The following is a 14,025-nucleotide window of genomic DNA, read 5'->3' as shown; positions in this document are numbered from 1 at the left end:
GACTGTCTCAAAAAAAAAAAAAAAAAAAAAGGGGCAGTGCACAGACTCCAGGGTTCTAAGCCCAGCTCATTCCCTAACTCGTTCCATAGCCTCGGGCAAGAAGTCACTCAACCTCCTTGGGCCTAGGTTTCCATATGAATAAAACGGGACAAGTAAGATAACTGTGAAGATGAAATGACAGCACAGTGCCAGGCACACAGTTCAAGCTTAATGACTGTGTTCCCCAGAGCAGCACCCCCAAGAGCTCCCCTGCACTCACTGGGGTCACAGTCATTGATGTCCTGATCGCAGGAAGGGCCAGTGTACCCTCCATGGCAGGTGCAGCTGAAACTCCCTGCCAGGTTGGTGCAGATACCATGAGGGCCACAGGGTGCGGGGCCAGCACACTCGTCCACATCCTGCTGGCATCGTGGGCCTGAGGGTGGGGAGCAAGGTCACACCTAGGGTTACAGGGTATAGAGCAGGGTCCCAGGGACCTGGGGGTCAGGAAGAACCTGCAGGCCGAGATGGGTGAAGGCAAAATAAGCCATGCTGTCTTCGTGTGTGGGCATTTTGCATATGCAGTTTCAGAACGGTCGTCTCCCTGTCTCAGTAGGTGGCAAACACCTACTATGAGGTCTGCTCCTCCAGGAAGCTATACCCCAAACCCCACCGAGTCCCAGCATTTCTAGCCCCATAGCCCTTCCTCTTCCACGGGCTGACCCACACAGGCTGCAGATCTGTGTCCAGCTGTCTTTCCCAGAAGGAAGCCTCTCTCAAAGGCAGGGCTGGGGATGGTCCCCCTCCGGATCCCCAGCATCAATCCCGATAGGGCAGGGGGCAGAGGAGATGGAGAGGAGGAAGGGAAAGAAGCAGGTGACATACCTTGCCAGCCCTGGGGGCAGGAGCAGACAGGCAGCTGGCCAGGAGCAGACTCGCAGCGGCCCCCATGCTCACAGGGGTTCGGGGTGCAGGGGGAGAGGAGCTCACACTGACGTCCTGGGGGGGGTGGAAGAGAAGGAAGCAGAGACAGCCTTGAGGGATTCCCTGATCCCATCTCCCCCCACCTCCCCCAACCCGTCCCCACTTCGATACCCACCTCCCAAGCTCCTGGAGGGAAATGATTGAAAGCAAAAAAGAAGCCAATATATGGGGAGGAGAGAGTAGAGGAGAAGAGAGATGAGGCCAATGGTGTTGGTGGGGCTGCGGAGGGAAGGTGAGGTACACACCCTGGACACCAGGGGGGCAGGTGCAGTGGAAACTCATCCCATCGCTGCTGCATGTCCCGCCGGCCCGGCAGGGCTGAGACTCACAGGCATCTCGAGCCAGGCTCTGGCTGCAGCGGGGGCCACTCCAGCCAGGCTCACACACACAGCGGAACCTGGCAGGGGAAGGTAGTCAGGCCAAGGAGGTAGGCCAGGGAGAGGAGGCGGTGTCTGAGGTTGAGAAGGGCCCTCACCCGCCAGGTGCATCATAGCAGATGCCGTGACTGCAGGGCTCATGGGCACAGGGATGGCTCGGGGGGAGGCAGAGTGGGGGCAAGGAGCCGGGCGGGCAGAGGCAGCGGAAGCCGTTTTCCCCATCCACGCAGGAACCTCCCTCGCCGCACGGGCTGGAAGCACACTCATTGATCTCCACGTTACAAAGGGGCCCTGGGGAGTACACAAGCAATCTCATCTCAGAACAAAGGCAGCAGGGACAACCAGGGAGGGACGATCTGACCCCACTTAGCACACCCACACCCCCGAGCAAGGACAACCTCTTTTTCGTAATGCATCAGCTCTTGTGCAAATTAGGACACCCACCTCCTCAAACAAGAGCTGCCTTGCCCCAGATCATTCTGGTCCCCAAATTTCCATGAAGTCGCTTTCTTTTTCTTTTCTTCTTATTTTTTTGAGATAGGGTCGCACTCTGTCTCCCAGGCTGGACTGCAGTGGCGTGATCATAGTTCACCACAGCCTTGACCTCCTGGGCTCAAGTGATCCTCCCATCTCAGCCTCCTGACTGGCTGGGACTACAGTGGCACACCAGCACGTCCGACTAATTGTGTGCGTGTGTGTGTGTTTATCTACTTATTGACTAATCTGGCTTGGGGAGTGTGTTTATTTTTTGTAGAGACAGGGTTTCATTATGTTGCCCAGGCTAGTCTCGAATTCCTGGGCTCAAGTGATCCTCACATCTCAGCCTCCCAAAGTGCTGGGATTACTACAGACATGAGCCAACACACTTAGCAAAATCCCATTCATTTCCACCAAGAATTACTTTAGTCCCATTAAGAAATAACCTAGTCACTGAGTTTGGACACTTTCATCTGTGTTCCAGAATAATCTTTTCTTGTTTGTGTGTATGTGTGTTTTTTTTAAGATGAAGTCTCACTCTGTCGCCCAGGCTGGAGTGCAGTGGCACAATCTTGGCTCAATGCCACCTCCACCTCCTGGGTTCAAGCAATTGTCCTGCCTCAGCCTCCCAAGTAGCGGGGACTACAGGCGCCTGCCACCACGCCCGGCTAATTTTTGTATTTTTAGTAGAGATGGGGTTTCACCATTTTGGCCAGGCTGATCTCAAACTCCTGACCTCAAGTGATCCACCTGCCTTGGCCTCCCAAAGCGCTGGGATTACAGGCGTGAGCCACCGCGTCCGGCCTCCAGAATAATATCAAAACAACCTTATGCCAATGAGACAGCACAGACTCAGGGCAAAGCATGGACAACTTCGTTGGACAAGAGTCTGCAAAGATACGGGCAAAACAAGCCCACAGAAACGAGCGACTTCACCCTCGATCTAAGGACCCCCTCTCCATGGCAGCCACTTGCCCACCTGTGAAGCCAGGTTGGCAGACACAGTCGTAGCGGTTGATACCATCACGGCAGACTCCAAAGCTGCAGGGGTTGCTGGCACAGTCGTCAATGTTCACTTCGCAGTTCACACCTGGTGGCCAGGAACATGGCATGGAGCAGTCACCACTGTGTCCCACTAAATGCAACCTTCCCAAACCCTCTGTGCCCCTTCAGGAGTGCTGTTTCTGCCCCAGCCCCCGGTCCCACCTGTAGTCCCAGAAGGGCAGCGGCAGAGGTACTTGTCCACCAGGTCTAGGCATTTGCCGCCATGGCGGCAGGGCTGGCTACGGCATTCGTCCACCTGGCTCTCGCAGCGTGTGCCCGTGTAGCCAGGGGCACAGGCACATGAGAAGCTGGCGATGCCATCCACGCAGCGACCATGGTGGCATGGGTCAGGGGAGCAGTCATCCACGTTGCGCTCACACAGCATGCCCTCAAAGCCTGCGGGGCCAAGAGTGTCAGGCTCCGCCCATTTGCCAGGGGCCTGCCCACAGGTGAGGCCTTGGACCAATCCTGGTTCAGCTCTATCTGAGGCCCTGCCCATCAAGCTGTCAGGAGGCAGGCTCAATACAGGCCCTGCCCCCACCCCCACTTACTTCCACTCCACCCCGCTACAAGCTCCGGAATTTGTCCCTAGCCAATACTCACCCACAGTTAAATCCCACCCCCAGCTGTGGCCCCACCTCCAGCCCTGTTTCTGCCCCACCCCCCACTGGAGATGGGAGCAGATGGCAGGTGCCAGGGGAAGGTACTGGGCCCTCCCCATTCAGTTACACACACCCTGTGCCCAGCCCAACCCTTTGGCTCCACATGTAGCCTTATGTCAGTCTATATGCATTATTGGCTCCACCCCCCAACTCTGTCACTGGGTCCTGCCTTGCTACAACCCCGCCCCCAAGCCCTCCCCAAGTCTGTTATTGGCCCTGTCGCCCACGACCCCCGCCTCCTGATTCTTGTCGGATTGTCATTGGACCGCCTCACCCTCGGCACAGCGGCACTCGTAGCCGTCAGGCTGGTCCACGCACTTGGCGCCATTCCTGCAGGGTGTGCTGGCGCATTCGTCCACATCCAGCTGACACGTGGAGCCGCTGAAGCCTGGGGTGGGGAGTGGGATGAGCAGAGGCCCAGGAAGGCTGAGCGCAGTACACCCCACTCCAGCCCCGCCTTGTTTGGGTGGAAAAACCCATTTACTTGGATTTAAATTAACTTCAATGTGCTTCATAACCTGTGGTTTCTGTTGTAAGTTATCTGCTAATGTGGTTTTATAGGTTCCCACCCTGGAGTTTTCGCCCCTTCCCAGACATGTCTTTTCAGGCTCCCTCTCCCAAGGTCCTCACCCGAGGGGCAGGTGCAGCTGAAGCCGTTGACTCGGTCCTTGCAGACCCCACCGTTGACACACGGGCTACTCTGACACTCGTCAATATCCACCTCGCAATAGGTTCCTGTGAAGCCTGGGGCAGGGAACAGGGCTTAGGAAAGTGGGGGCTGCCTTATGGTGTGAAAGGGGTGCAAGGAAGGAGGTACTTCCCTTCCTACTCATCGACAAATCCCCCGAGCCTTCGTCCCCCCTCCCACACTCCCAGCCCAACCTTAACTTTCAGCCTGGACTGTCACCCAGCTGTGGTCCCAACTGGCCCAAGGCTCATGGGTATCCGCAGAGGCCTTGCCTTCAAACTCCTCCTTCTCTCCCCAGTCCTCAGACTAAGCCCTTTCCCCAGTCCCCAGTCCCCCGCCCCCAGCCCCAGGGCCCCCATAGCCTTTGCCCAGGCTCACTGCAAGACTGTCTGCAGGCTTCACCTTGACCTCACAGCAGCCCCAACTCTGCCTCTCTAGCCCCAACCCCTTCCCGAGGGGGTCCTAAGGCCAAGAATACTCCCAGCCCACCTGAGGTTCTACTGACTCCATTTGACCAAGCCCCCAGAATCACACAGGATTCCCTTCTGGCCCCGACCCCACCTCCCTCCGGGCTTCAGTCTCTAAGGGTCCCACTAGAAACCCACTTCCACCCCATTCTACTCAGCTCCCCATCCGCGGGCTTATCTGGCCCCGCCCCCTGCCTCAGGACCCGCCCAGGCCACGCCCACCACCCACCTGCCATACAGATACAGGTGAACTGGCCTATGCGATCAAGGCACGTGGCCTGGTTGCGGCAGGGCCCCGACAGACACTCGTTGACGTCCGTCTCACAGCGAGGTCCAGTGTAGCCACGGCCGCACTGGCACAGGAAGGAGCCCTGCGTGTTCACGCACCTGCCCAAGTGCTCGCAAGGGTTGGCGCCTGCCGGATAGAGTGCGTTCAGTGTGGGCGTGGCTGGACGGGACCCCCTCCTTTCCCCTCTTTCCTGGCCCATTCACAGACGATGGAGCTCCCCTCACCGATAGAGCACTCGTCCACATCCTGGTCACACGCCCCGCCCGTGAAACCGGGCGGACAGGTGCAAATGGCCCGGCCGTTCACCGGATTCGTATCACAGATAGCATCCTCGTGGCAGGGGTTGCTGACACAGGCGTCATCCAGGTGACACAGGAGGCCTGGGAAGTGGTAGGCAGAAGTCATAGGCAGACCTTCCTGCTCTGCCCAAACCAAAAGGCCCACACCCCTTGCATATTGTTTTGTTGTTGTTTTGTTTTTTGAGACGAAGTTTCGCTCTTGCTGCCCAAGCTGGAGTAAAATGGTGCGATCTCGGCTCACTGCAACCTCCACCTCCCAGGTTCAAGCGATTCTTCTGCTCAGCCTCCGGAGTAGCTGGGATTACAGGCATGTGCCACCACACCCGGCTAATGTTTTTTATTTTTAGTAGAAATGGGGTTTCACCACGTTAGCCAGGCTGGTTTCAAACTCCTGACCTCAGGTGATCTGCCTGCCTCAGCCTCCCAAAGTGCTGGGATTACCAGCATGAGCCACCACGCCTACCTTCCAGTCTTTGCTTCTGTAATACCCTCTGCCATGTTATGCCCTCTTTTTTATCCATGTTCCCCTCCTAAACATGTTCTCTGATCTTTGCCACTTCCAAAGGTAACTCCCAGGAGTTCCCCAATTCCAATGGCTTCTGCATGCATCAGTGCAATGTCGGCCTCCTCCTAGGTCTCTCCCAGGCTTCCTCTCCCAGCAACTTCCCCTCTAAAGCCGCCTCCAGCATAATCTTTTCTTTTTTTCTTTTTTTCTTTTTGAGATGGAATCTTGCTCTGTCACCCAGGCTGGAGTGCAGTGGTGCGATCTCGGTTCACTGCAAGCTCCACCTCCCAGGTTCACGCCATTCTCCTGCCTCAGCCTCCCAAGTAGCTGGGACTACAGATGCGTGCCACCAAGCCTGGCTAATTGTTTGTGTTTTTAGTAGAGACGGGGTTTCACTGTGTTAGCCAGGATGGTCTTGATCTCCTGACCTCGTGATCCACCCACCTCGGCCTCCCAAAGTGCTGGGATTACAGGCATGAGCCACTGCGCCCGGCCTCTTTATTTTATTTTATTTTTTTTTAATACAGGGTCTTACACTGTCTCCCAGGCTGGAGTGCAGTGGCTCAATCTCAGCTTACTGCAACCTCCACCTTCTGGGCTGAAGCCATCCTTCCACCTTAGCATCCAGAGTAGCTGGGACTACAGGCATGCACTACCATGCCCAACTAATTTTTTGTATTTTTGGTAGAGACAGGATTTTGCCATGTTGCCCAGGCTGGTCTCAAACTGCTGAACTCAAGCAATCCACCCGCCTGGGCCTCCCAATGTGCTGCGGTTACTGGCGTGAGCTACCACACCCAGCCTACCAAGTTTTTGTAGAGATGAGGTCTCACTATGTTGTCCAGGCTGGTCTCAAAGTCCTGGGCCCAAGGGATCCTCCTATCTTGGCCTCCCAAAGCGCTGTGATTACAGGCATGAGCCACTGTGCCCAGCCTAGCATAATCTTTCTAACACTCAAGTCAGACTTCTTATTTGCCCCCCCTAAAAACCATCCATGGCTCCCTGCAGAGAAAACAGCTACTCACCAGTCTTGCCCATGGGGCAGGCACAGTAGAAAGAAGCCACGCGGTCATGGCAGGTGGCCCCGTGGAAGCACACGGCTGTGGCACAGTCATCGATATTCTGACTGCAGCTCTCGCCTGTCCAGCCATTGACACACACGCAGCTGTGGCCACCCAGCGTGTTGAAGCAGGTACCCCCATTGTGGCAGGCGTTGGGTTGCAGCTGACACTCATCCACATCCTCCGTGCAGAACTGGCCTGTGGCAAACAGACGCAGCAGTCCAGCTACCTGGCGCATGTCCACCCAGGGCCTGCCTCCCCGCTCCCTCTGGCCCCAGTGCCCACCTGTCCACTCTGGAGGGCACTGGCAGTTATAGGTGTTGACGCCATCCACGCATGTCCCCCCATTGAGACATCGGTGTCCTGGACAGTCGTCCACGTTCACTTCACAATTCTGACCCTCAAACCCTAGCAGGGAAGGGGGCAAGGATGGTCACCGTCGGACTGGCCTGATGTCCCCACGCCCACCCCTTTGCCTCCCCTGAGTAGGGCTCACTCACCAGGAAGACAGGCGCAGTCGTAAGTGAGGTCGCCACTCTGCCTGCAGGTGCCCCCGTTACGGCATGGTGAGGGTGCACAGGGCACCGCGGGGTTCTCACATAGAGGCCCCGTGTAGCCAGCTGGACACTGGCAGCGGAAAGAGCCAGGTGTGTTGAGGCAGGTGCCACCATGGCGGCAGGGCTCACCTACCCGGCACTCATCCACGTCACTTCGGCAGCTGCGGCCCTGGTAGCCAGGTGGACAGGAGCAGAGGAAGCGTCCATCGGGCCCCACTGAGCAGCGGGCACCGTGGGCACAAGGACTGCTGAGGCAGGGATCTGGCAGGGAGCAGTCAGGGCCTGGAGGGAACAGGACAGGGTTAGTTTGGGACTGACCACACCCCCGCCTGCCTCCCCTCCAGACTCTTCCCCTCTCACCTCGGAAGCCACGGGGACACCGGCATGAGAATCGGGCGGTGCCAGCCACCACTGAACTCTGGCAAACACCTCGGCCAGCACAGGGGCCTGAGTGACAGGGGTCCTCCAGCTGACACCGCTCACCCACCCAGCCAGGCGGGCACCTGTGGGCAGAAGTGGCTTGGTCAGGCAGCACAGGGCAGGATGGCCCCAGACACAAAGATACACACCAGACAGGCAAGAAACAAACAGGGAAACAGTGCAGCAAACACACATTTGCTGAGCGCGGTGGCTCACGCCTGTAATCCCAAAACTTTGGGAGGCTGCGGCGGGCAGATCACTTGGAGTCAGAGTTCAAGACCAGCCTGGCCAACATGGTGTAACCCCGTCTCCAATAAAAGTACAAAAATTTGCTGGGCATAGTGGTGTGTGCCTGTAGTCCCAGCTACTCAAGAGGCTAAGGCAGGAGAATCACTTGAACTCCAGAGGTGGAGGCTGCAGTGAGCCAAGATCGTGCCACTGCACTCCAGCCTGGGTGACAGAGTAAGACTCCATCCCAAAAAAGCAAAACAAAACAAAACACACATTCATTCATGCAGTGAAGATTTACTGAGTACCTACTATGTCCTGAGCAATACAAATACAGCAACAAACACAATGAAAGTGGTCCCTACCCCTCTGGATCCTTGCAGCAAGGTCCAGGCAAGGAGAACATATAGAAATAACAAATTAATATACAACATGCTGGCAGGGGGTGGTGAAAGCCATCAGAACCACGAAGGATGTAGTCAGTTGGGTGGCAGCCCCTGAAAAGATGATGTCCATGTCCCAGAACCTGTGACTAGGACCTTATTTTTTTAAAAAAATTACTAGGGCCGGGAGCGGTGGCTCAAGCCTGTAATCCCCGCACTTTGGGAGGCCGAGACGGGCAGATCACGAGGTCAGGAGATCAAGACCATCCTGGCTAACACGGTGAAACCCCGGCTCTACTAAAAAATACAAAAAACTAGCCGGGCGAGGTGGCGGGCGCCTGTAGTCCCAGCTACTCGGGAGGCTGAGGCCGGAGAATGGCTTGAACCCGGGAGGCGGAGCTTGCAGTGAGCTGTGATCCGGCCACTGCACTCCAGCCTGGACGACAGAGCGAGACTCCGTCTCAAAAAAAAAAAAAAAAAAAAAAAGAAAAGAAAAGAAAAAAATTACATCTGCAAAGAGTAATTTTTTTTTTTTTTTTTTGAGACGGAGTCTCGCTCTGTCGCCCAGGCTGGAGTGCAGTGGCCGGATCTCAGCTCACTGCAAGCTCCGCCTCCTGGGTTCACGCCATTCTCCGGCCTCAGCCTCCCGAGTAGCTGGGACTACAGGCGCCCGCCACCTCGCCCGGCTAGTTTTTTGTATTTTTTTAAATAGAGACGGGGTTTCACCATGTTAGCCAGGATGGTCTCGATCTCCTGACCTCGCGATCCGCCCGTCTCGGCCTCCCAAAGTGCGGGGATTACAGGCTTGAGCCACCGCGCCTGGCCTTTTTTTTTTTTTTTTTTTTTTTTTTAAGAGACAGAGTCTTGCTCTGTCACCCAGGCTGGAGTGCAGTGGCACGATCTTGGCTCACTGCAACCTCCATCTCCCAGGGTTCAAGCAATTCTTCTGTCTCAGCCTCCTGAGTAGCTGGGACTACAGGCACACGATACTACACCTGGCTATGTAGATGTAATTAAATGAGAGATGTCAAGATGAGATTATTCTGATGTATTCACCTGGACCCTAAATTCAGTAACAAGTGTCCATACAAGCGAAAGGCTCACGACTAATCCCAACACTTTGGGAGGTCAAGACAGGACAATCACTTCAAGACAGAAGTTCAAGAACAGCCTGAGCAACATAGGGAGACCTTTTTTCCATAAAAAAAAAAATACCTGGCGTGGTGGCAGGAGCCTGTAATCCCAGCTACTCAGGAGGCTGAGACAGGAGAATCGCTTGAACCCGGGAGGCGGAGGTTGCAGTAAGCCGAAATTGCACAACTGCACTCCGGCCTGGGTGACAAAGGGAGACTCCATCTCAAAAAAAAAAAAAAAAAGGCCGGGTGCAGTGGCTCACACCTGTAATCCCAGCACTTTGGGAAGCTGAGGCGGGCAGATCACAAGGTCATGAGTTCAAGACCAGCCTGGCCAATACGGTGAAACCTCGTCGCTACTAAAAATACAAAAATTAGCTGGGCGTGGTGGTGCACACATGTAGTCCCCGCTACTCAGGAGGCTGAGACAGAAGAAGCGCTTGAACCTGGGAGGCGGAGGTTGCAGTAAGCCAAAATCATGCCATTGCACCCCAGCCTGGATGAAGAGAGACTCCATTTAAAAAATAAAAATAAAAAATCAGCTGGCCGTGGTGGCTCACACTTGTAGTCCCAGCTTCTTGGGAGGCTGAGATGGGAGGATCGCTTCAGCCTGGGAGTTGAAGGCTGCAGTGAACTGAGGTTGCGCCACTGCACTCCAGCCTGGGTGACAGAGCAAGATTCTGTCTCAAAAAAAATGAGAGAGGCAGCCAAAAGGAGATTTGGGTGGGAGAAGGAAGAGAAGGAGACTGAGACAGGGACTGGAGTGAGACAGCGACAAGCTGAGAAACGTCTGGAGCCACCGGAAGCTGCAAGAGTCAGTTCTCCCCTGGGTCCCCATGGAGAGGCTCAGCCCTGCCGAAACCTTGATTTCAGACTTTCAACCTCCAAACTTCATGGCAATGAATTACTATTGTTCGAGCTACCCAGTTTGTGGTAATTTGTTAGAGCAGCAGGAGGAAGCTAAACCACAGGGCTAAGGGATAGAAGGATGGGGTTGAGGAGGTAGAATTCTGTTTTCACAGACATTTGAAGGTAAGGAGGGGGCCGTGGGGATTTATGGGGAACAGCATTCCAGGCAGAGGGAACAGCAAATCAAAAGTCTCAGACCCTTGTCCAGGCCCAGTGGCTCACGCCTGTAATCCCAGCACTTTGGGAGACCAAGGCAGGTGGATCACCTGAGGTCGGGAGTTTGAGACCAGCCTGACCAACACGAAGAAACCCCGTCTCTACTAAAAACACAAAAAATGGGTGTGGTGGCGCATGCCTGTAATCCCAGCTACTCGGGAGGCTGAGGCAGGAAAATCGCTTGAACCCAGGAGGTAGAGGTTGCAGTGAGTGGAGATAGAGCCACTGCACTCCAGCCTGGGCAACAAGAGCAAAACTCAATCTAAAGAAAGAGAGAGAGAGAGGAAGGAAGGAAGGAAGGAAGGAAGGAAGGAAGGAAGGAAGGAAGGAAGGAAGGAAGGAAGGAAGGGAGGGGAGAAAGAAGGAAAGAAAGAAAGAAAAAGAAAGAAAGAAAGAAAGAAAGAAAGAAAGAAAGAAAGAAAGAAAGAAAGAAAGAAAGAAAGAAAGGAAGGAAGGAAGGAAGGAAGGAAGGAAGGAAGGAAGGAAGGAAGGAAGGAAGGAAGGAGAGGGAGAGGGAGAGAAGGAAGGGGAAAGAGAAAGAAAGAGAAAAGAAAGAAAGAAAGAGAAAGAAGAAAAAGAAGAAAGAAAAAGGAAGAGAAATGAAGGAAGGAAGAGAGAAAAGAAAAAAAGAAAAGAAAGAAAGAAAGAAAGAAAGAAAGAAAGAAAGAAAGAAAGAAAGAAAGAAAGAAAGAAAAAAGAAAAGAAAGAAAGAAAGGAGAAAAGTTTCAGACCCCAGGATACAACCACCCAAGCACACATAGGCCCAGAAACCACAGCTACACACATAGAGGGACACGCCAATTGGACCCCATGGCCTGGCCAGCACTCAAGATAACAACCCACAGCATCCGAGGCGGAAACCAGCAACTCTCACTCACAGGGACAGACAGCAGGGCTCCCACCCTCAAGTCCCTTCCCTGGGACTTATATAGCCTCCTATGAAGGGATGGGAAGGTGGAGGGTTGGGGAACTGACACTACTGTCGGTACCTCCATCTTTGGGGGGGTGGTCCTTCAACCTGCACCCCCCTCCCCAAGCCCACCAAGGAGTGTGAGAAATTGGAACTGGGAGGGGTTGGTCTTAAGACTGGAAATCTCCAAGGGGCTCTAGCGGGGTCAGAGGGAGGGGCTTGGAGAAGCCAGAGAGTCCTAGCTCCGCCCCGCAACGCTGCCAACCCTCACCCCCCTCTACCTCCCCCGTCCCTGGCGCGGTTGTCCTCCCTCCTGCTTGTCCCAGACGCCTGCGACTGAGCTCAACAAGCGGCTGACTCAGTCAGCGTCACCCGCAAGATCCCCCCCACCCCGGCCCCCAGCGAAACAGGTCGGGGCACGGTCGAGCAAGCAGAGTTGCGGGTGGCGTTGGGAGGGGAGGGCACAGCTCCCGCTCCCTCCTCCAAGGCCCGCAGGGCGACCACTCGGCCGCGACCGCGCGTCGGGAGGGGGCGCGCTGAGCTGGGCGCCGAGGATAGCCGGTCCCACCGCCAGGCAGGGCGCGACCCGCGCGGGCCCCCTCCCGACGCCCCGGGCGGGTTCCCACGCTCTGAGTCCCGCGCCCCCGCCGACCGGTCGGGCCGGTTCCAGCCCCAGCCCGCGCCCCGCCCCACGGCCTAAGCTTTGGGGGAGACGGAGTGGGGAGCGCAGACCTGGTCGGGGGGGGCACAGCGGGTGAGGCGAGGACTAGGAGATGGGGACGAGGTCTATGGAAACTTCTGCGGTCGGAGGGGGGGAGTCTTGGGGGATCCATGGGTGGGGTGACAGCTTGGGGCATCCTTGAAAGGACTTGAGTATTTGAGACCATGAAAGAGACTCGTGGGGGGTGGGGGGCGTGTAGGCAGTGGTTCCCACAGCCCCGCTCGGAGGATTGAGCCCGCTCCACTCCGGGCGATCCGGGCTCCGGGCGCCGCGCACGCCGGTGATTCACCTGTCGAAGGGCGGGGCAGCCGCGGGCGCATTCACCTGTCGGCAGTATTCCAGGCGCGGAGCTCCACTGCGCAGGCGCCCGGCCCCACCGCTCGCCCTCCCAGGTGTGTGGCTCCAGGTAAGGTCACACTTTTCCCCATCCAGCCCCACCGTCGCAGACCCCCCAGCCCCACCCAGGAAACCCCCTCAGTCAGGCTCAGCCCTCTACAAAGGTGAGCCCGAGTGGGAGATCCAGCCAAAATAAATGTAGGTGTAACTTCAAAGCGGCTCCTCTGGGTCTAAAATCACCCCAGACCCACCCAGCTTGGGACTGACCCAGTATTTGGCACACACGATGCTGAATAAATGAATACATTAATGAGTCAATTAATGGCTACTGCGTGAACTGCTGTTATTAATGATAGCATGAAAGGAGCCAAGCATTTCCTCATAACCTTGAGAGACTTCTCCTTAGAGCACCTGTTTCCTGCCTCCCTACCATTATTATTTATAATAATGCCTATGTGTTGAGCACATACTGTATTCTGAGCAGTTAATGTATGCTGAGTGCATACAGGAGTTATTATTGCCCCATTTTCCAGATGCAAAAACTGAGGCTCAAAAAGCTTGAATGCTCAAAGTGTCCCAGACCCCAGAATTCAAACTGAGTTCCTTCTGTCTCTGTTCAGCTCTTTCCCAGCCTCTGTTCTGCTCCCCGCAACCCCCTGCCTTTCCTTGCGATATCTAACAAATTGTTAGAGCCTTCTTAAATTGTTAAGCCCCTTCACAGTCACCAGGGTGAAGCATACCCTATTTCACAGGTGCAAGTAAGTGACAGTGTGGGACTGTATTATAGGCCTCCTATGTCCCCCACCACTAAATGTTGAGAGACGGGAGGGGCGTGGAGGGTGTGAGCCACTGCCATTGGTCCCTGAGAGTTTGTTGATTGAATAATACCTGCCTCATGGGGGGCTTTACATGTGACCTCAGGTGGCCAAGAACTGTGAAGCTGGGATTACTAGGTCCATTTTGCAGACCATGACACTGAGACATAAAGAGTTTAATTCCTAGCCGGTCAGCAACATGATGTGGGACTTGAACCCAGGCCAAGAAGACTGCAGAGCCCCTGCTCAGTTTCCAATGGGGAAACACGAGAGGTTGCCCAAGCCACACACATGTAGGAAGTGGTAGAGACATCCATGGTGAACACAGAGGCAGAGGGAGAAGACAAATCCCACCCCCCACACAGGGCCCACTGGTGGCTCTGAGCCAGGCACTCACAGGCAGGCAGCCTCCCGGGAGGGCAGCTGGGTGCAACGACCTCCATTTGCACACGGGCTTCCGTCCAGGCAAGGGGGGGCTGTGTGGGGGCGAAGGAAGGTGGAGGATCAGCCAGGTGCCCAGGAACCCCAGGCCCAAGTGACAAACCCCCTCCCTCCTTCCACCAGG

General features: G+C 55.6%; 1 protein-coding gene across 2 annotated transcripts in view; it reads right to left on the bottom strand.

The window, feature by feature from the left end:
• Positions 1-14,025, bottom strand: part of NOTCH3 (notch receptor 3) — a 46,477-nt gene that overhangs the window by 24,594 nt on the left and 7,858 nt on the right. For both annotated transcript variants that reach the window (XM_073016848.1, XM_007995573.3), the window contains exons 2-16: positions 13,858-13,936; positions 7,750-7,892; positions 7,333-7,671; positions 7,118-7,240; positions 6,797-7,030; positions 5,192-5,347; positions 4,908-5,093; positions 4,154-4,267; positions 3,798-3,911; positions 3,024-3,257; positions 2,797-2,907; positions 1,439-1,631; positions 1,209-1,360; positions 865-978; positions 260-415 (exon numbers count right to left, since the gene is read on the bottom strand). In XM_073016848.1, coding sequence (XP_072872949.1) covers positions 260-415; positions 865-978; positions 1,209-1,360; positions 1,439-1,631; positions 2,797-2,907; positions 3,024-3,257; positions 3,798-3,911; positions 4,154-4,267; positions 4,908-5,093; positions 5,192-5,347; positions 6,797-7,030; positions 7,118-7,240; positions 7,333-7,671; positions 7,750-7,892; positions 13,858-13,936 — 2,448 coding nt within the window. The remainder of the gene's footprint in view (positions 1-259; positions 416-864; positions 979-1,208; positions 1,361-1,438; positions 1,632-2,796; positions 2,908-3,023; positions 3,258-3,797; positions 3,912-4,153; positions 4,268-4,907; positions 5,094-5,191; positions 5,348-6,796; positions 7,031-7,117; positions 7,241-7,332; positions 7,672-7,749; positions 7,893-13,857; positions 13,937-14,025) is intronic.

This window comes from Chlorocebus sabaeus, chromosome 6 (genome assembly GCF_047675955.1).
Source record: "Chlorocebus sabaeus isolate Y175 chromosome 6, mChlSab1.0.hap1, whole genome shotgun sequence".
In the NCBI taxonomy this organism is placed as follows: Eukaryota; Metazoa; Chordata; class Mammalia; order Primates; family Cercopithecidae; genus Chlorocebus; species Chlorocebus sabaeus.
This window is presented reverse-complemented; position numbering and strand designations above follow the sequence as displayed.